The sequence below is a fragment of the Gopherus flavomarginatus genome, chromosome 1, assembly GCF_025201925.1.
Source record: "Gopherus flavomarginatus isolate rGopFla2 chromosome 1, rGopFla2.mat.asm, whole genome shotgun sequence".
Classification (NCBI taxonomy): domain Eukaryota; kingdom Metazoa; phylum Chordata; order Testudines; family Testudinidae; genus Gopherus; species Gopherus flavomarginatus.
Genome location: NC_066617.1, coordinates 329,980,252 through 330,001,986, shown reverse-complemented (window position 1 = coordinate 330,001,986; position 21,735 = coordinate 329,980,252). Strand labels below are relative to the sequence as shown.

The window sequence follows — 21,735 nt, the reverse complement described above, 5'->3', positions numbered from 1 at the left end:
TGGGTTGATGAATTTGGGGTCCACCAAGGACTGGTGGATAGCTGACACTTGTGCCCCTGTGTCTCTCCACGCGATAACCTTCTTTCCGCCCACTCTCAAAATTTCCCTTCGCTCCAAGGGTATTTGAGAGGCATCTGGGCCTGGGGATCTTTGGTGTGATGGTGGTGTAACGAACTGCACTCGGTTGGGGTTCTTGGGGCAGTTGGCCTTTATATGTCCCAGTTCATTACACTTGAAGCATTGCCCAGCTGACTGGTCACTGGGTCGAGGTGGGTTACTGGAGACTGGTGAGGTGAGAGAATAGGGCGTCGGCGGCTTTCCTTGGGTTGTAGGTGGGGTCCTGGGTGGCCCTCGGTGATAGGGTTTATTGTCGGTGTGCCCCCTGGGGTAGTCGCTCCCCTTGATAGTAGCTCTTTTCTTTTCTGCCACTTCCATCCATTTGGCTCCAATCTCCCCCTGCCTCAGTTACCGTTTTGGGCTTCCCATCTAGGATGTACCTTTCTATTTCTTCAGGAACACCATCTAAGAACTGCTCCATTTGTATCAGGAGGTGCAGCTCGTCCAGATTGTTAACCTTTGTTCCTGATATCCAGGCTTCATAATTTTTTGCAATGTGGTAGGCGTGTCGGGGAAATGACACATCTGGTTTCTATTTTAGGGCTCTGAACCTCCGACGGGCATGTTCAGGTGTTATCCCCATTCTGTATCTGGCCTTGGTTTGAAAAAGTTTATAATCGTTCATTTTCTCCTTAGGCATTTCAGCCGCCACCTCTGCTAAGTGTCCACTGAGCAGTGGCCTCAATTCTACCATGTACTGGTCTTCAGAGATGCTGTACCCAAGGCAGGCTCTTTCAACATTTTCTAAGAAGGCCTCAGTGTCATCACCTGCCTTGTAGGTGGGAAATCTCTTGTGCTGCGGAACAATTATTGGCGAAGGGTTGTTAGGATTGGCTGGGTTCTGTTGCTTAGTCTTTTCTAATTCCAGGGCCTGCTGGTAGGTTTCCCTCTGGAGTTCCAGCTGTCTTTGGTGGTCTGCATCTTTGGCTGCTTGCTCTCTTCTGTGGGCTGCCTCTCTTTCTCTTTCTCTTAGCTCCATCTCTTTTTGTTTTATTTCTAGTTCTTGTATTTTTTTTCCATATCTCGCTTGTGCTCTGCGTCTTTGATTTGTTCCTCTGCCTCCAGTCTCGCTCGCTCCTGTTTCAGGGCATCCTTGGTAGTCATGGTTCCTGCTTTCTTGTGTTGGGGTGCCCTCTGCTGGTTTACTGTCTGAATTACTGTTCCTCTGCTGCCTGCTCCGTTTATTTTTTTTAACTCCTTCTACCTAGCTATTCCTGACAGAGTTAGAAAGAAAAAAAAACCATTCATTTGCAAATGTGTTTTGCTGATGTATGGTGACTCACAACTGGAGTCCCTTTGTTTAACAAAGATCCTTGTTAAACCCTAATGCCTTTGCCTTCAGAGTACTCAGAAGGGAGAGACCAAAAAACTTGCAGACCTTTGCTTTTTAAAAACAATCTCCTCTAGCCTGCTTTACCCACAGCTAGCAGGAAAAGAGAAAGAAAAAATCCTACTGGCTTTTGCTTCTAAACCCAAACCTCTCACTCTGCCTGCAGATAGCTAGCAGGGAGAGAAATAAAAACCTCACTGGCTTTTGGATTCTATCTTATCTATCTTCTATCTATCTATCCCACCTCTGCCACCATGTCATGGTACAATTCCCCACCCTGAACCTTAGCGTCCAAAAGATGGGGTACCAGCATGAATTCCTCTAAGATTAATTACCAGCTTAGAACCTGTAGCGCTGCCACCAACCAGGAATTCCAGTGCCTGGTACACTCTGGTCCCCTCAAAACCTTGCCCGGGGACCCCGCAAGAAAGACCCTCTGGATCTTAACACAAGGAAAGCAAACCCTTTCCCCCACCGTTACCTCTCCCAGGCTTCCCCTCCCTGGGTTACCCTGGAAGATCACTGTGATTCAAACTCCTTGAATCACAAAACAGAGAGGACAATTCACCTTCCTCCCTCCTTCTCTTTCCCCCTCCCAGACTCTTCCTGAGAGAGAAAGTAATCCTGACACAGAGAGAAATTAGCCTCTCTCCCCCTTCCCTCCTTTCTCCCCACCAATTCCCTGGTGAATCCAGACCCAGTCCCCTGGGGTCTCACCAGAATTAAAAAAAACAATCAGGTTCTTAAACAAGAAAAGCTTTTAATTAAAGAAAGAAAAAACAGTAAAAATTATCTTTGTAAATTTTAAAAAAAGTGGAATAGGTACAGGGTCTTTCAGCTATAGACACTGGGAACACCCTCCCAGCCTAAGTATACAAGTACAAATTAAAATCCTTTCAGCAAAAATACAAATTTGAACTCCTTTCAGCCAAATACACAATTAAACTTCTTCCAACCAAATACACATTTGCAAATAAAGAAAACAACCATAAGCCTAACTCGCTTTATCTACCTAGTACTCACTAGTCTGAACTTATAGGAGCCTGTATTGGAGAGATTGGAGAAAAACCTGGTTGCACATCTGATCCCTCTGAGCCCCCAGAGTGAACAACAACCAAAATCTAACAGCACACACAAAAACTTCCCTCACTCAAGATTTGAAAGTATCCTGTTCTCTGATTGGTCCTCTGGTCAGGTGACAGCCAGGCTTACTGAACTTGTTAACCCTTTACAGTTAGAGAGATATAAAGTACTTCTGTGCTATTACTTTTCTTATCTGTTTATGACAAAAGGTGGGGAAAAAAAAGAGGAATACTTTTCCAGAGGGGTTTTATAGTTTAAGAAGTTAAAAGCTCTCTTGCCAGATTTCAGTTTCTTCATATCAGTTTCAGACAAGTTTTTGATAGGAAATTCTATTATCTCTTTGTTCTAGTGTCTTATTTTAAAAAACATCTTGAATTTGAACCTGCATGCACTCTCACTTTTTCCTCTCTTCATTGTCATTACAGATTCTTTCTCCTTGTAGAAGACATTATTGCCATGATAGTGTGGGTTTAAATTTTGGAAATTAATGTGAATGAGATTAAGTGCTGAAGTTCACTTAATTTTTGCCTTTTACTATGTTGGCATATCCATGTTTTAATGAGGACCATTTTGGGTGTAACCTTCTGTAACTGTAATAGTATTCTATGAATTCTTCTAGGACAGAAAATGCAGCTTTTACTACAAAAAAAAAGTAGAACCACATTTTCAAAAAGCAGCCTATAATCTTACATGCACAAAACTAATGTACACATATTTTTATAGTTCTAATAAAAATATATGTAAATGTGTGATGTGGAAATTTAGAGATGGGTTTGAAGCAGATTGCAAATTTGACCCATAGTGATTTTATTGTTCTTTCTCATACTTAGTCTTCTCCCCCCCCCCTTATACTTTAGTTTACCTTTTTTTATTCCTTGATGTGAAATTGCAGGAGATTGAGGAATTTTATGAGAAAAAATAATGTTGTATTGATTGTTTTTCTTTTTCCATTCAACCCACTTAGCAAATAAATTTCCCAGTGTTATTTAATGAAATTATTATATACAAAATTAAACTACATTCAAAGAACATTAAGGTTGTAAAGTGAAGGACACCAAGGTTAGGAAATGCCAGTACTCAGTTTGCCCATGGACCCTTAATTTGGCTCCCGTGTACATATGCATTACAGTACAGTTTTAATTCCATTATCACATGGTCTTTTTCTATAGGACCTCTGCCTCATTTAGTGCACAGGGTGGGCAGAGAGCACAGAATAGTCTGTAATTCAATATTTCTTTTTATTTTCATCATTCCATACTTGACCCCAGGCTTTACTTACCATACTCCATATAAACCCTGCACAGCATACAAAATTAATAACTTCTTTATGGGCTTTTCTTTGCTGCTTTCACCAAAATATGCAAGGGCGTCAAAATCATTAATGAATTTATCTTCACAACATCCTGCTGAAGTGACCTGATGATATTATTTCTATTTTAAAACTATCCATGTAACTGATTTGACTAGTCAAAGTCATTCCTCGTTGTACACCTAATATGGTATTGTTGTTTTCTGTGTATTGTGTGGCGCTTTTGTCTGGATTTTTTATTGTATGTTAGAATAATCTTCGAAAATACAATAGAAGGGGGAAAGAATGACTTAGCTGCTTGTGTACTGAGAACAAACATTTCTTAATTCAGTTAAAATTAAGGATGCCATGAATGATGATGTAGAGTTTCAGCCTAGGTACAAAACTTTATTGGCATAATAGCAGTATTAATAACATGGATCTGATTCCTCTTAGAGATCTAATTAATCCACTTTGTTTCTAGAATCAGAGAAATATAGGGCTGGAAGAGATCTTGAGGAGTAAGATCAAGTCCAGCCCCCTGTGCTGTGCAGGACCAAACAAATCTATACCATCCATGGCAAATCTATACCAACCTGCTTTTAATAATCTCCTATTATGGGGATTCCACAGCCTCCTTTGGAATCCTACTCCAGAGCTTAAATACCCCTATATTTAGTTAGTTTTTTTGTAATATCTAACCTAGATCTCTTTTACTGCAGGTTAGCCCATTACTGCTTGTCCTACCTTCAGTGGACATGGAGAACAATTGATCACCTCTTCTTTATAACAGCCCTTAACTTATTTGAAGACTGTTATCAGGTTCCCCTTCAGTCTTCTTTTCTCAAGACTAAACATGCCCTGTTTTAAACCTTTCCTCATATGTCAGGCTTTATGAATGTTTTTATCACTTTTGTTGCTCTCCTCTGGACTCTCTCCAATTGTCAATATCTTTCCTTAAGTGTGGTGCTCAAAATTGGACTCAGTACTCCAGGTGAGGCCTCACCAGTGCCGAGTACTGCAAGATAATTACCTCCCATGTTTTATATACTACACTCTTCTTAATAAACCCCAGAATAATATCAGCCTTTGAACAGCTGCATAACATTGTTGACTTTCATTCAATTTCTTATCCACTATAATCCCCAAATCCTTTTCAGCAATACTACTACCTACCCATTTATTTCCCATTTTGAAGTTTTGCGTTTGATTTCAAACCAATTCTCCAATTTGTCAAGGTTACTTTGAATTTTAATTCTGTCTTCCAAAGTGCTTGCAGTCCCTCCCAGCTTGGTGTCACCTGCAGATATTGAATAGTATCAGACACAGGATTGACCCCTGTGGGACCTTGCTAAATAATTCCCTCCCAGTTTGACAGCAAACCATTAAGAACTACTCATTGAGTAGTCGCTCAACCAATTATGCACCCACTTTATAGTTATTTCATCTACATCATATTTCCCTAGTTTGCTTATAAGGATGTCATGTGGGACTGTTTCAAAGGCTTACTAAAATCAAGATTTATCACATATACTGCCTCCTCTCTATCCACTTGCATTAAACACCTCTTTTTTCTTGGTGTAATCAGTTATTAGCTGTCCTTCCCCACTAAGTAGAGGACCTATACTTTCCTTCATCTTTCTCTTGCTCCTAATGTATTTAAAGAACCTATTCTTATTGTTTTTGATGTCCCTTGCTAGGTGAAACTAATTTTGCGCTTTAGGCTTTCTGATTTTGTTTCTACATGCTTGTGCTATTATTTTGTCCTCTTCTGTCAGGGTTCCCTCCCCATTCTGAACTTTAGGGTATAGACGTGGGGATCCGTATGAAGACCCCTAAGCTTATTTCTATCAGCTTAGGTTAAAAACTCCCCAAGGCATAAATCTTTCCTTGTACCTTGGATTAGGTAACACTGCCACCACCAAGTGGTTTAAACAAACATTTAGGGAGGGCCACTTGGAGCCCTGCCTTCCCCAGATATCCCCCACAGCCCCTATACCCCTTTTCCTTGATAGGCTTGAGAATAATATCCTCACCAATTGGTACAAGTGAACACAGGCCCAAACCCTTGGATCTTAAAACAATGAAAAATCAATCAGGTTCTTAAAAGAAGAATTTTAATTAAAGAAAAGGTAAAAAAAATTACCTCTGTAAAATCAGGATGGTAAGTACTTTACAGAATAACAAAAGATTCAAGAACACAGAGAATCTCCCCTCTAGGCAAAACTTTAAAGTTACAAAACCAGGTATAAACTTCCCTCTTAGACAAAGGAAATCACAAGCCAAAATAAAAGTAAGCTAACGCATTCCTTCGCTAGTATTTACTAATACTGATGGACTTGGATTGCTTGCTTTCTTGATCTGTCTCTGGGAAGCACACAGAACAGACAAAGAACAGACAAAACAAAACCTTTTCCCCTTCCCCAGATTTGAAAGTATCTTGTCCCCTTATTGGTCCTTTTGGTCAGGTGCCAGCTAAGTTACCTGAGTTTCTTAACCCTTTACAAGTAAAAGGATTTTGTGCTTCTGACCAGGAGGGATTTTATAGTACTGTATAAAGAAAGGTGGTTACTCTTCCCTTTATATTTATGACATCCTCCTTAGCAATTTGTCTACGTTTCAACTTTTTTTTATAATTCCTTATTGATTTTCAGGCCATTACAAAGTTCCTGGTAGAGCCATAGTGGCCTTTTACTATTCTTCCTTAGATTCATCAGCTCTCAGGCCTCTGAATCCCCAAGATAAAAAGTAAAAATTTGGCCACCAAAGGAGGAACAGGTACATGCATGTCTGAGATCAACAGGGATGTGTTATATGGTAGCAGCCATTTTATGTGTTTGTATTTATTCTTACATTCAAATTCATGTAAAGATAAATCTGAAAATTGCTGGATTCATGTATCCTATTTTTGCTTTATTCTCTTAACTCAGAAGTAACTGATCTATCTCTTGAATTTTCATGTGATCGTTCCTCACACTGTCTAACTTTTGTCTGAAAAAAATTAAATGCCTCATACAAGTTTATTTTGATCACTCTTTTTTAATTAGTCTAATCTTACAAATAATCTAGTTTTGCTTATCTGGAGAATTTCAGCTTGCATGGAAAGAAATCTTAATTCAGATGCTGCCCAAGCAGAGGGAAGACCTGTTTGCTCAATAATTGTACTGAATCTAATGATCGGCGATGGAATGATTTGGCAGGGAAATTCCAGCTTTCTGTAGGAGCTAAATTATTTGAACACCACAAGAGTTTCATTTTGATCTGAGATGGGTGAGTCAATAAAAACAAAAAAAAATCTGGGGAGAGAAAAGGCCATAGCTACAGCTGACATTCAGATTCATCAGTCATATTTATAGATTGAACTATTTGTATTTAAAATACAAGAAAATATCTGTTGTACAAAGCTATCTGGATGGAGAGTGGACAAAAATTAAGAGTAAACCATTACTTTCTTGAAAGTGTAGTGTATTATGATATTGATAATTAAGGAAATAAATATCCTGTTAATAGACAGAAGTGAGGAAACTATACAACACCTTTACTGTCTTCAGTGGTTGCCAAAAATATTTAAAGCAATACAATAAAAGCACAGGTCCCTTTTTAAAGTATGTTTTCCTCTTTGCATGATGAGTATTAGATTAGTAGTAGTAGTATTTGCATAGAACATTAGTGATAGTTAATAATCTAATTGTTGCAACCCTTTGCAGTAACAATGTTGGGCTGCATTTTGCAACTCTTATGAGTAATCTTTCTGGGCTCAGTCATGAGCCATCCTATATGTCCATGCAAGTTTTGGTTCCATCCCTCCGTTCCACATGCCAGCCAGTACAGTTGAGCCAGTGCAAAGGAGGAAATAGCTGTGTCAGGAAAGGGTTGGCACATCAAGTTGCCAATCTAGCCCTCTGATGCAAGCAACCCTCTTGATTGTGTATGAGGATTACTCGAGTAAGGAATGCAGAATCAGGCCCATCCATCATGTACAGTTCTAGTTAGCTTATACTATATCCTTTGTTTTTGCAGAAAAATCTTTTGTAATTAAAACCATAACAAATGTGTACATTTTTATCAACCAAAATAAATATCTGTGATTTCTGAAGGCTTTTCAATCTATAGTTTTGTTAAGAACTTGGAATCTTATTAGTCTGCACACACATGATAATACAAGCATGCATTGTAGAAATATATATGGGCACTACAGACCTCTGTGAAATTAGAACTTTGAAGTACAGGATCTGAATCTATTATCCTACCATGAAATAGAGAATTCAAGGAAAGGGTGAATATTCTGAAATTTGAGTGTGGAGTGTGATCCTCTGATTTCTTTCTTAGCTGCAGCCAAATTTTAAATCGTTAATATTCAACCTATTCTAATATATTCAAGATTTTAAATAATTAAACTAAACACTAGTAAACATAAATTTCCTAATATCAGAGTACAAGAAATAGAGTAAGATTGGCAAGCTTTTCAAAGGAAGAAGTTATTGGATACCTTGAATACATTTTGGAAAGGATTTACATTAAGCTTTAAGGCTATCGTTCATATTTGGATCTGAACAGAAAACCATCCCAAAATATTCAATCCTTGTTCATAAAAAATTTTCAGGAAAAGAATTTGGCCCAAAGTACAAATCAAATCCAAATCTGAAGTCAAAAAAATAACTTTTTCTGCTCTGCATGGCATCCTACCAAGTCCTTGTGCAAACAGGACATGACTTTGATTCAAGGGATGGAAGCTGTGCAACAAAATGAAGGAAATATGGCAGTCCTTGAAAAAATAAATGGGCAGTAAACATCCTCAGATGTCAGAAGATACAAAATGAGCCCCTAGAAACACAAAATACCAAACAAGTCATTGCTGCCAACATTATACCCACATTAACAATTATATATTCTCTTTGCCACTGGATTTTTCTGGATGTTCCAGATTTACATGTGGAAAGACATATTTTTGTGTCCCTATTTCAGTTTAGGTAGGGTTAAGTACATAAAGCCTTTTAAAAAAATCTTGTAATATTCAAATAGCACCCAAGAAGTTGCTGTTTCCTATCTGTACACTGACTCTGTCAACAATTGGAGTCATTTAAAAATATATATTGTGGTAGAAGTGGGCTTGAAAAAGAAGAAATTAAGTTCTAAAGCTTTCTATTTATAAACAAGTATTGCAAGATTTGTCAACAAATGATGAATACATGTATAGTTGTATTTCCACCCCCAAGGGTTCTTGGTACATTTCTTTGAAAAATTGTGTGGGGCACCAACTTGGAAACAAAATGCTTCAAAGTCAGCAGTTGGAGCGTATTTGAAAAATGTGGTTTGACATGATGAACTTTTGGATCTAGTCCATGCACACAAATGGCTGTCCTTTTGCAGATGTTAGGAGATAGTCTTTCCAGTGTTTACCACAGTCTCTGGTCATGTTTAATAACATTTCTTACCTCTTACTCAAAGATCAGGAGAAAGCAGTCAATCTTTTATTTGTGGGAAGGTTCAGAAATCTGATCAGGATTATTTCTTTTTTCCAAAGATGTTATCTCATTATAGTACTTGTAATGTGTTATCAATTTTGTGTTTTTTCTGTTTGGTGGAGAGTAGGGCAGGAGAGCTTGAAGGGATGTTGTTTGTTTTGTTTGTTCTCCTTTAAATGAGCATACTCATGTTTTAAATATTTGCAAACTGAATTCTTTTCAAACTGAAGGTATTAGCACTCATTTGAACCAAATATAGAATGGACAGCTAAAGTGGAAACTTCTATTTATAGTCATGCCAATGTTTCTGTCTTGATCAGCAACACCCTTATTATTCCAATATGTGGGCTAAGACATTTGAATTCATTTTTATCTATTCAGGGTTTTAACCTAAGCATTAAGATGTAGCACTTCACGCACTGTGCCATTTTGCTCTAAATGAAGCCATAATTAACATTGTTTTACTCAATACAGCTCCTACTAGTTAACGATTTGACTCAAAATGTATCTGACTAACAGAATACACTGCATAGAATTCTGAAACTTAGTACCCTTGGTGCTGACAGTTATTACTGTATCCACTGAAGGCACATAAAATGTCAAATCCCAAATTCTGGTTTCAAATGGTTAATCTACTATAGAAAACTTTGTCATTCTTATTCCTGTAGTTACTGTAATAAGCCACATTTCTAAGTAAATGTTAAAGGAGGTGTTTTTACTTTTTGTCCAGTGTTTGGTTGCTTAGTATAAATTGGCTGAAAAATTCAACTATTTTGTTTATTGGCAGACTGTTTAGTGATACAGCTGGGATTTGCGTGTTTAGCGTTACCACAGATATTGCTGTTTAATCATCTTGAATTAACAAAAAGTTTGTTTGTTTTTAAAACACATCTCTACCTACATTGTATTATTCATTAATCCAAGGAAGAACTTGTATTTAGTCTTACTTCTAGAAATCAGTGCAGGAGGCACTCTTAATATCCTGGTTTCAGAGTATTCTTGAAAATTCTTGCCCTAGAACAGGGATTGGCAACCTTTGGCACATGGCTCACCAGGGTAAGCACCCTGGTGGGTTGGTCCGGTTTGTTTATCTGATGCATCCGCAGGTTCAGCCGATCGCAGCTCCCACTGGCCGCAGTTCTCCACTCCAGGCCAGTGGGGGCTACGGGAAGTGGCAGCCAGCAAATCCATTGGCCTGGAGCGGCAAACCACGGACAGTGAGAGCTGCGATCGGCCAAAGCTGCAGACACAGCAGTAAACAAAACAGCCCGGCCCACCAGGGGGCTTATCCTCGCAAGCCGTGTGCCAAAGGTTGCTGATTCCTGTCCTAGAATATACAGGAACTGAGAGTTTGAAAACTAAATGCAATATTTTTTTTCTGAAATAAAGTGCCTTTTTAAAGTTCATTTTTAATAATGCACAACATTGTGTTCTTTTCAGAATCTCACTGTAGGGTCTTCCCTCCCCCTTCCCCCAGTTATTGTATTTTAACAACATATTGGCACCAGTTCAGCAAAGCACTTAAGTATGTGCTTAACTTTAAGCATGCAATTAAATCCATCTCTATCCCAGAAAACATTTAAGCATGTACTTAAGTTCTATAACAAGCTTAAAGGTAATCACAGGCTTCAGTGGTTCACTTAATCTGAGCCATTAAGTTTGTGGGTCTCAAATAAGAATGTAAGAACATAAGAATGGCCATATTGGGTCAGACCAATGGTCCATCTAGCCCAGTGTCCTGTCTTCTGACAGTGGCCAATGCTAGATGCTTCAGAGGGAATGAACAGAACAAAGCAATCATCAAGTGATCCAGCTCCAGTCATCCAGTTCCAGCATCTGGCAGTCAGAGATTTAGGGACACCCAGAGAATGGGGTCACATCCCTGACAATCTTGGCTAATAGCCATTGAAGGACCTGTTCTCCATGAACTTATCTAATTCTTTATGGAATCCAGGTATAGTTTTGGTCTTCACAACATTCCCTGGCAATGAGTTCCACAGATTAATTGTATGTTGTGTGAACAAGTATTTCCTTTTGTTTTAAACCTGCTACCTATTAATTTCATTGTGTGACCCCTGGTTCTTGTGTTATGTGAAAGGCTAAATAGCACTTTCTTATTCACTTTCTCCACACCATTCATGATTTTATCATATCCCCAGTTAGTTTTCTCTTTTCCAAGATGAATAGGCTCTATCTTTTTAATCTCTCCTCATATGGAAGCTGTTCCATACCCATAATCATTTTTGTTGCCCTTCTCTGTACCTTTTCCCAATTCTAATATATCATTTTTGCACACAGTATTCAAGGTGTGGGTGTACCATGGATATAGTGGTATTATGATATTTTCTGTCTTATTATCTATCCCTTTCCTAGTGGTTCCTAACGTTCTGTAACCCTGCTCTAAACTAATGAAGGGAAATGCCTTTATCCCATAATTTGAAATCTAAACAATAGGTAAACCATGTGCCATAATAATAAAAATACTGTAATTTCAGTACAATGAAAAAGTTTCAAAATATAAAATCAGTAAGCATGGAAAATTCCTGGAGTAGTATTCCTTTAGCATCTTTATAGACATGAGTTTTGAGACATGACTTTTAAAAAAAACCTGTTATCCTTTGGCAAGACACAATGGTACAAGAAAGGCCCACATTTTGGCTTATAACCTAGCCTTGCATAGGGACCCCCCAGCATGGCCCCTTTTCCTCTGCAGAGTCCCACTGATTACAGCGACACTTTGCATGAGTACACACATGCATACTAGCAGCTCCTAATGCAGCCTCAAGGCCTGCTAGAATGTTGTAACTATATGAAAACAATTAATTTCCAGACTTTCAGTAGCTAATCCTCCACTAAAAGCCTTACCTCTGTTCCAGGACATCTGAGCTGACCCCCTCTACACTCTGGCCAAATCCTCTCTCCTTCCCTGATGTAGCACTCACTACAAGCCTCCTGAAGCCCCAAGAAAACGGTCACTCCTTAAGGAATTTTTGAAACCTGCGATTAACCATTTGCCTAGAGGTTTTCTTAGTCAAAAAGCATGTTCTCTGCAGACTTGCAGTGGGTCAGAATGAACATAATATTTAATAGTAATACCAATTTGTTTTGTGGCCAATAAAGTTGTTAAGATGACTGGTCTAAGAGGACCTGGGATTCTTTTAAAAAAAATACTTGGTGTCCACAAACCCTACTGATGTGTATATTGGAAATGCTATACTCAGGCCATGCCTATGCTACAGGTGCTACAGCGGCACAGCTACGGTGCCATTGATATGCTGGGTAGCTGCTTCGTACATTGATGGAAGGGGTAGATAATCCACCTTCTTAAGCAGCAGTAGCTTGGTCGACAGAAACAATTTCCATTGAACTAGCCATATTTACTCCTGGGGGTTAGATTGGCCTAGCTATGGTGCTCAGGGATGTGAAAAACTCACACCCCTGAGTACCAGAGCTATGTTGACCTAACTTTTAAGTATAGATCAGGCCTTGGTCTAGAAAAATGTATTTTAAAAGTAATATGCTTTGATAGTTCAAACAACCTAAGGATCCTGTTCTCTCTTATTATCATGTCGCAAACTTAGGATAACAACCTATTGCATGTAAGACTTGATTAGTGATTTTATCGTATTCTGGCAGGCCTTGATCTCCCAACTGAAAATTATTACTATGGATCATTTCTCAGGAAATTATAGTCTTTCAGTTTTAACCAAGGAAGTTTTCAGGACTCGCATATTCTATATGTTTTCATAAGTTAATAAAATGTGGTTTGTTGGACTTTTTAAAAACTTGCAGTCAGATAAAAGCTCAAAGGGCTGTTTTTTTCTCATGAAAGTTTATGGAATTAATGTAGATTCCAGTGTGCGCTGAAACTGATAAGCTGATCTGAACTAAGTCAGTGTAAGAAAGCTTTTTAAAGTAGTTATAAGAAAGCATTTAATGAAAAATGAAAACAAAAATTGGTACATCCTCAATATATAAGATACCTCCCATAATTGCAGTTGGACCTCTTTGACACTAGTCAACTCCTATGCTCTTTGCCATATAAAAATATTCATTTTCCCCTAAAACCAAAAGGATGGCTGAAATTGTCAGTGTGGTGGCTGTAAGAATTGTAATCTGTTTATAACAAACCATCACTATGTGTACATAAAGTCCCATCACAGCTGAAAATCTGGATCCTTCTGACAGCCTTGGTGCCTGTGTGTATATGCAACCAAGTTTAGGACAAAATGGTGCTTCTAATGGACTTGAATTCCTGTGGACCTCTAACTCACAACAAGATTCCTTAACAGGGGAGCATGAAAAAAATGGCCTAGTGTGTGACTGTAACTCCTGCTAGTGAGTGGTCCCTTTAACTATACAATTAGCTACATTCTCAAAGCTAGACAGATTTCCTGTAGCGCAAAGGCCTGTGTTTTGTTGCTAAAGGTCCTGGTTAAATCTTCCCTGACAACCAGGGTGTCTATATGTATGCAGCCACAAATCATTGTACGCCCATTTAACCGATTGTGCTATTTTAGAAGTGTCTGCACCTGACAGCATAATTGAGGGTAAGTAACATAACTGAGGATAAGCTATATTAATATTAGTTATACAACTTTGCTGTTGACACATTAGAAGATGGAGAGTCCTTTTTTTCTGTGCTACGAGCCTGTTCTAGTTATATTTCTTGGATTTTCCATGTACCTTAACTGTCCACACAGCATGCCTTACCTATGTGCTTAATTATATTTTAGGTACTATCAAGGTGAATCTTGTGAAGATCCCATCAACTGCTTCCAGTCCTCGGGATACTGCTCTAGCGGCTGTTATATGCAGTGCACTGGCCACAGTGCTCTTAGCTCTTCTCATCCTTTGTGTTATTTACTGTAAGAGACAGTTTATGGAGAAGAAGCAAAGCTGTGAGTTTCCAGCTATTTTTGTTTTCTTTTGTTTTAAGAGTAACAAGATTGTGCAGTACAACAGATCCCTTTGCATCTGTCAAGCCTTTGGCAATATAATGTGAATGTAAGCTTGTTTCAAATAGTACAAAATGTGCAATGAGAGACTTGTCGCTTTAAAATTTCAGTACTAATATTACTATATAATTGAAGAAAAAATGCCAAGTTTGTCACTAAGGATTTATCCATATTTATAGACATATTCAAGATGAATGAAATGCCTTAATCAGCTATGTTTTTAATTAATAATTTTTGTCAACATTTCATCCATATTTTCAGATTGCTTAAAATTAACATTAAAATAAGGGCAAACTTAAAGCATGATATTTTGCCCTCATTTTTAAAAATATCTTTAATTAAGATAAAAATGACTTTAAATGATCCTTAGATGTATAAAGAGGAAATATCAGGTAGGAACAGGGAGATATTACCTCTATATATGGTATTGGTGAGGCCACTCATTGAAAATTTGGAGAAGGTTCATAGAAGAGCTGCCAGAATTATTTGAGGTCTGATCTTCTAATGAGTTTTAAGGAGTTCAATCTGTTAAACTTATTTTAGTGAAATTTAAAAGGTGACTTCACCATAGTCTATAAGCACCTACATTGAGTGAAGATTGCTTCTAGTAGAGGGCTCTGTAATCTAACAAATAAAGACAAAATAAATATCCAGTGGCTGCAGCTAAAAGTATTCAAATGAAAAATACTGCATACATTTTTACTAATGAAGGTAATTAACCATTGGAAGATCTTACTAAGGAAAGGGATGTATTCTTAATCACTTGAAGTCTTTAAATCAAGATCAGATGTCTTTCTAGAAGAGATTCAAGTTGAACCACAATTTCTTGGGCTCAGTGCAAGAATACAATGGCCTGTGTTATGCAAGAGATCAGACCACATGATCATAAGGTGCCCTTCTGGTCTAACATCTATGAAACTAGAAATGGGAACATTTTGTGAACTATAATGTTAAATATTCCATAAGCATAAAAAATTGTGAACGAAAACAAATAGAGCATACTGATACATTTTCTCTTCAATTTTACTCGAAGGGTCTATGAGATCACTGGATATTCATTACAATGGTTCTGAACTGTCGTGTTTTGATAGACCCCAGCTTAATGAATATGCTCACAGAACATGTTGTCAGTGTCAACGAGATGCATCACAGACATGTGGTAAGTTACGTCTCCATAAGTCCTTATGGAAATGAGAAGTCTAAACATCAGGAACACATGAAATGCTGTTTTTATCTAGCAGTCGAGTTGCTTTGATTGGTTTCCTAGTTAAATCATGGTAATTTGACATTATCAGTCTTTCTTAAGGTTAGGATTGACTATAAGTGTTAAAAGAAAGTGGCCTTCTCATTATAGGCCTAGGATTTTCCAGAAGCTGTTGAGGTAGGTTTTGTTTTATTGTTTTGGGTCAATTGATCCTTCATGTAAATAATCTGCCAGTTCAGACATGTGAGAGACAAGGTGGGTGAGGTAATGTCTTTTATTGGACCAACTTCTGTTGGTGAAAGAAACAAGCTTTCGAGCTTCCACAGAACTCTTCTGCAGGTCTGTTTAGACATGTTTGTTTCCTATTGCTCCTAAAAAGTACTGTTAGCTCAGGCTTTGAGATTTAAATTGATGTGTGTGATCAGTCAGCCTGAACTTCAGCATTTTCACAGTGAACCTAATCTCAAGGTTACATTAAGAATTTGTCTACACTGCAGTAAGACACCCACAGCTGGCCCTTGCCAGATGACTAGGGCTCACAGGGCTTTGGGCTGCACACTGAGCTCTGGGACCCTCCCACCTCACCTGAGCCCATATGTCTACATTGCAGTTAAACAGCCCCTTAGCCCGATACTCATGAGCCTTAGTCAGCTGGCATGGGCCAGCTGTGGGATCTTAATTATAGTGTAAACCTACCCTAGGAGGCTTGAACATTCAAAGTTATTAAACTGTGGTAAACTAATATCAGTATAGACACAGTTAATATCACCACATGGTACTGATTATATCATCTAACACCATACTAAGAGATCTGTTTTTCTGTGTACATTTGTAATTACCATTATAGTGTCAGCATAATAATTTCCTCTCTTATCCCCTGTTTCTAGTGGCTCAGAGTTTTCTAAAACCTTCCATTTTAGACTGAAATTTTACAGACATTGGTCTCTGCCAAAGGATGAATGTGTAAAAGAAAGAAAGAAAGAGCACACAGTTCAAGGATTGCTTCAGAAGGATAGTAATTTATTGCTGGCCTGTACCAATATTAAATTGCTACCCACAGCATGGCAGCTCAGTGCCCTGCCTCTTTACTGCATGAGTAACCTTAACTGTGGCCCATTGTGCATATGTTGAAGTAACAAGCCTTGTGGATGGTGGGAAGCAGTAGGTAGATGTGGCATATCTTGACTTTAGTAAGGCTTTTTATACTGTCTCATGTGACCTTCTCATAAACAAACTAGAGCACGGGTCCCCAATGCGGTGCCCGCGGGTGCCATGGTGCCCACCGGGGCATCTGTATGCGCCCACATACTAGCCGACAGACAAGCATCCGCCGAAATGCCACGAAAAAGTATCGTCATCAAGAGGCGTTGCCACCAAAATGCCGCCGAAAATTGGCATCACTAAGAGGCGTCGCCACCAAAATGCCGCTGATTTTCGGCGGCGACGCCTCTTGACGTTGCCACTTCTCGGGGCATTTTGGCAGATGCTTGTCCGCCGGCCACAGTGGCGTGTCATCCAGAAAAGGTTGGGGACCACTGCTCTAGGGAAATACAACTTAAATGCAGTTACCATTTGATGGGTGCATAACTGGTTGGAAAACCATTCTCAGAGAGTAATTATCAGTGATTCACAGTCAAGCTAGAAGGGCATATCAAATTGGGTCCTGTAAAGAGCAGTTCTGGGTCTGGTTCTGTTCAATATCTTCATCGATGAATTAGATAAAGGCATAGAGAGTATACTTATAAAGTTTGTGGACAATAAGAAGCTACAGGTGCTTTGGAGGATACAATTAAAATCCAAAATGATCTGGACAAACTGGAGAAATGGTCTGAAGTAAATAGGATGAAATTCAATAAGAAGGAAGGAACAATCACTTGCACAGATACAAAATGGGAAATGACTGCCTAGGAAGGAGTATTGTGGAAAGGGATCTTGGGGGTCATAGTGGATCACAAGCTAAATGTGTGTCAACAGTGTAACACAGTTGCAAAAAAAGCAAACATCTTTCTGGGATGTATTGGCAGTAGTGTTGTAAGCAAGACATGAGAAGTACTTCTGTTCTACTCTGCGCTGATTAGGCCTCAACTGGAGTATTGTATTGTGTCCAGTTCTGGGTGCCACATTTCAGGAATGAAGTGGACAAATTGGAGAAAGTCCAGAGAAGAGCAACAAAAAATAATTAAAGGCCTAGAAAACATGACCTCTGAGGGAAAATTGAAAAAATTGAGTTTGTTTAGTCTAGAGAAGAAAAGATTTAGAGGGGACATGATAACAGTTTTCAAGTACATAAAAGGTTATTACAAGGAGAAAGGAGAAAAATTGTTCTTCTTAACCTCTGAGGCTACTACAAGAAACAATGGACTTAAATTGCCGTGAGTGTTGTTTAGGTTGGACATTAGGAAAAAATTCCTAACTGTCAGGATGGTTAAACGCTGAAGTAAATTGCCTAGGAAGATTGTGGAATCTCCATCATTGGAGATTTTTAAGAGCAGGTTGACAAACACCTGTCAGGTATGGTCTAGATAATACTTAGTCCTGCCATGAGTTCAGGACTGGACTAGATGACCTCTCGAGAGCTCTTCCAGTCCGATGGTTCTATGCAATGCAACAGTCTTTAATGATTTTGTGCAGTTTCCCAAAGGATAGGCACAAAAGACTAGCTGAGAGTGAGTGGGCAGTCCTGTAATTTTTCTCCAGAGACTCATTTTTTTCTGAAATGAAAGTAAAGTCTCTCAGTTATTGTTAATGTTATTGTTGTGGAGAAAACCCTCAAAATAAAACCTAAAACAATAGCTATGAGGAAAGGACTACCCATTCTTTTCAAGAGGTGCTAACTCAGATGCCAATGCTGACAGTTTAAATGTCAGCATTTGTTAGCTATTTTACTCCTCATTAAAGCGTGTAAGAAAGGAGAGGAAGTATCATATTATGAAGAACTAAAGTAGTGGTAGGTGGTAGGCCCTTACTAACACACCTTGGGACTGAAGGAGGACACAAATGCTTTCATTTTCCTGAAGGGGAGGTTCAGCTTTTAAAAGATTGGGTTTTACTGGAATAATTAAAAAACACATTTTTTATAATGACATCTCACATCTGCATGAATTAATTTATGTAAAATTGGGGGAAAATGATAAATTTACAATAATACAGACTTTAAACTTATGGCCCTGTTGTGAATTAATTGAGGACATGTTTTACCTCTATTAAAATAACGTTTTCTTCTGTAGGCCCAGTTCATTTGATTCCATCACTGTGCTGTGACGAGACCTGCAGCATGGAGCACAGCAGTCACAGCTGCACTTTCCACTCTCAGACTACACTTTATGAAAGGTAACACAGTTTTTTAGAGTGTGTTGAGTATTAACTATTTTGCACGTTAGACAAATTAATATTTATACAGGCTACACAAGTTCCAGTGGAGCTTAATGAAAAACTTTGAACTGCTGGCAATCCTGTTTGCCAGATTCATGAAAAATTCATGTTATGGTGAAACAAATTCTGCATTTTCACCCAGAAGAAAAACTATACAAGATCCAAGCCTTAAATTTGGACACTAATAAAATAAAATAAAGTAACACCTTATCTGGTGGAGTGTACTAATTTCCTCCCCAGATGGATTTTCCTCTCCTCTCCCAATCTGCCTTTAGCCTTTTGGTGACCCTCTATTCTCTGATGGGCTAGCAGGATGTTGTGTAATCTCGTTCAGGCCTCTGGTTTGCCTGGAACAGTTAGTACAGTGAACCAGAATTCTGGAAGCCAGTGGTATGGCCTGTAATCTCCATGAACTCAGTTTATATTTTTTTTGGTTCAGAAACTTTAAATTCCTCTCCAAATTGGCTGATCTGTTCTAGTACTTTTGAGATTACTATGAGATTTTGTTTAATCATTTATGTACAAATGTCCAGTACTGGATTAATGTAATGTTGATGAGTCCCATAGTACTAACTATTCATCTACTCCTAGCCAACTTTGCATCTGGCCAAATATAAATACAGTGGTGGTAGAGTTATTTATGCACCACAAATCCTATACAGTGAGGAAAAATAGAAACCTTTTGATGTCATCTGATATTTCCTAACTGTAGATTTTAACACTGAATATTTTTTTAACCAGAATTGTTTTCTATATGAGGTTTTAACCGACCTTTAGCTGTTTTGTTCCTGTGGTCAAATGTGACTAAAAATTTAGAGGTGGTTTTAAATAGCTGCCCTTGATACAATATGGCTTAGTAGTCTAAGCATCAAATTTAAAACATGTAGGCATTCTGCAGCTACATGTTCAAGTGCCAGGTTGACTCAGCCCCTTTATCCTTCCATTGCTGACAAATTGAGTTCCATGCAGTTTGTGTGGGGTCTTTGGTTAAGACTTTAAAAATAGAAGTCGGGTCTACTCTCTCAGGATATAAAAGATCCCTTGGTGGGTTCCATAAGAGTAGGGGTTTGCCCCAATTTCTTTTCCCAGAAAAGTCTCTTTCCTTCAACTACATTGCAAAAAGAAAAACTGTGGCAGAGAGTCTCAGAGTCCCGGTCAGCTGACTCAGGCTCACGCTACAGGGCTAATAAAAGTTGTGAAGACATTCCTGCTTGAGCTGGAGTCTGGGATCTGAAACCTACAGCCTTGCATGAGCAGGAACATCTGCATGGCTTCTTTTCAGTCCTGTAATGCATGTCCCACAAACTTGAGTCAGTTGACCTGGGTTCTGACAGTATGTCTACACTGTAATTAAAAACCCTCAGTTGGCCTGTGTCAACTGACTTGGGCTCGTGGGGCTTGGGCCAAGGTCCTGTTTAATTGCAGTGTAGGCATTCAAGCTTGGACTGGAGCCTGGGCTCTAGGACCCTGTGAGATGGGAAGGTCACAGAGCTCAGGCTGCAGCCTGAGCCCAAATGTCTACATGGCAATTAAGCAGCCCCTTAGCCCGAGCGCCATTTGCCCAAGTCAGTTGGCATGAGCCAGCTGTGGGTTTTTAATTACAGTGTAGACATACTCTGAGACTTATTGCCATGTTTTGTTTTGTTTTCAGTGTAGGCGTACCCTTAGATACCACAGTAATAGTCACCTTCAAAATACCTGACCTAGACTGTGACTTACCTGAAAACTGCTTCCAGTTTCTTTTTCTTTGTCTAAGATGGAAGTAGTCCCTCTAAAAATAAAAATAACCTATCAGTGTTCTCTAATATTATGTATATTGAATGCAGAAACAGAAATCAGAGCAAAACCTTTCTTATTAGTCACATCAGATACTATTTTGAAGGTTGGTTGTAAGGGATGAAGAAGTGAGTCACTAAGGAGTACAAACGAGCGTGAGGAACAAGCAGCACATCCTCTCTACCTTTCATTGTCTTCCCAATGCCCCTGCTGTCTTCAGATTTGAGGATCAGGCCAACAGACCTCTCCTCCAGCAGGACATGGCTACCTCCAGAGTATTGGCTTAACATAGAATACCAGGGTTGGAAGGGACCTCAGGAGGTCATCTAGTCCAACCCCCTTCTCAAAGCAGGGCCAATTCTCAGACAGATTTTTGCCGCAGATCCCTAAATGGCCCCCTCAAGGATTGAACTCACAACCCTGGGTTTAGAAGGCCAATGCTCAAACCTCTGAGCTATCCCTCACCCTGTGAGCCTGTTTAATTTTCTTAATGTAACACTTACTAGTGTCATAGTCTTTGGAAAACTTTTTCAAACCTGTTTCTTTTCTCTTGGCAGGACTTTAAATTCGGTCGGAGAAATGATTCCTGCATTCCTCGGTTCTCTTTCACACTCTGCCTGTGGAGACCTTTCAGATGCTTGGCCTCTTATGCAAAACCCTGCCTGCTGTGACAGCATCTCTTTCTGTGAATCTTACCAAGAACTGACTGGAGGAGATATCAGTTCCTTCGATCCAGAGGTTGAAAATACAGCCAATATAGATTCAGATAATGACCAGTATCTAAGTGATGTACTTATTTCAGCTAAGTCTCATGCTGGAAGCTTTGCAGAATCCACTGAACTTTCCAAACAGAGCATATGTGTGGATGTTTCATTAGTTCAGAACTCATCAGCTCCTGAAAACCTGCCAGTGTCAGAGTGTGATGAAACAGTTAATCATCCCACAGACTGATAATAAGGTAAGATACATATCTGTAAAAAAAAAAAATAAATAAGAAAACCTGTCTGTTGTTAGAATGGTACATTCTGAGGGAGACCAAGATAAGAATGTATAAGACCTCCAGCCACACTGAGGCAAATATAAGTAGAAGAATTGGTGGAGTAATTTATATTATATAGCTGCAAAATCTTCAAAAATTTAAA

The 21,735-nt window shown here is 38.9% G+C and overlaps 1 protein-coding gene across 4 annotated transcripts in view; it reads left to right on the top strand.

Moving 5' to 3' along the window:
* The window catches only part of TNFRSF19 (TNF receptor superfamily member 19), a 118,594-nt gene that overhangs the window by 91,512 nt on the left and 5,347 nt on the right, over positions 1 to 21,735 (top strand). For all 4 annotated transcript variants that reach the window (XM_050937287.1, XM_050937289.1, XM_050937290.1 and 1 more), the window contains 4 exons: positions 14,020 to 14,184; positions 15,275 to 15,400; positions 18,673 to 18,775; positions 21,151 to 21,551. In XM_050937287.1, the coding sequence (XP_050793244.1) occupies positions 14,020 to 14,184; positions 15,275 to 15,400; positions 18,673 to 18,775; positions 21,151 to 21,544 (788 nt within the window). In that variant the 3' untranslated portion in view covers positions 21,545 to 21,551. The remainder of the gene's footprint in view (positions 1 to 14,019; positions 14,185 to 15,274; positions 15,401 to 18,672; positions 18,776 to 21,150; positions 21,552 to 21,735) is intronic.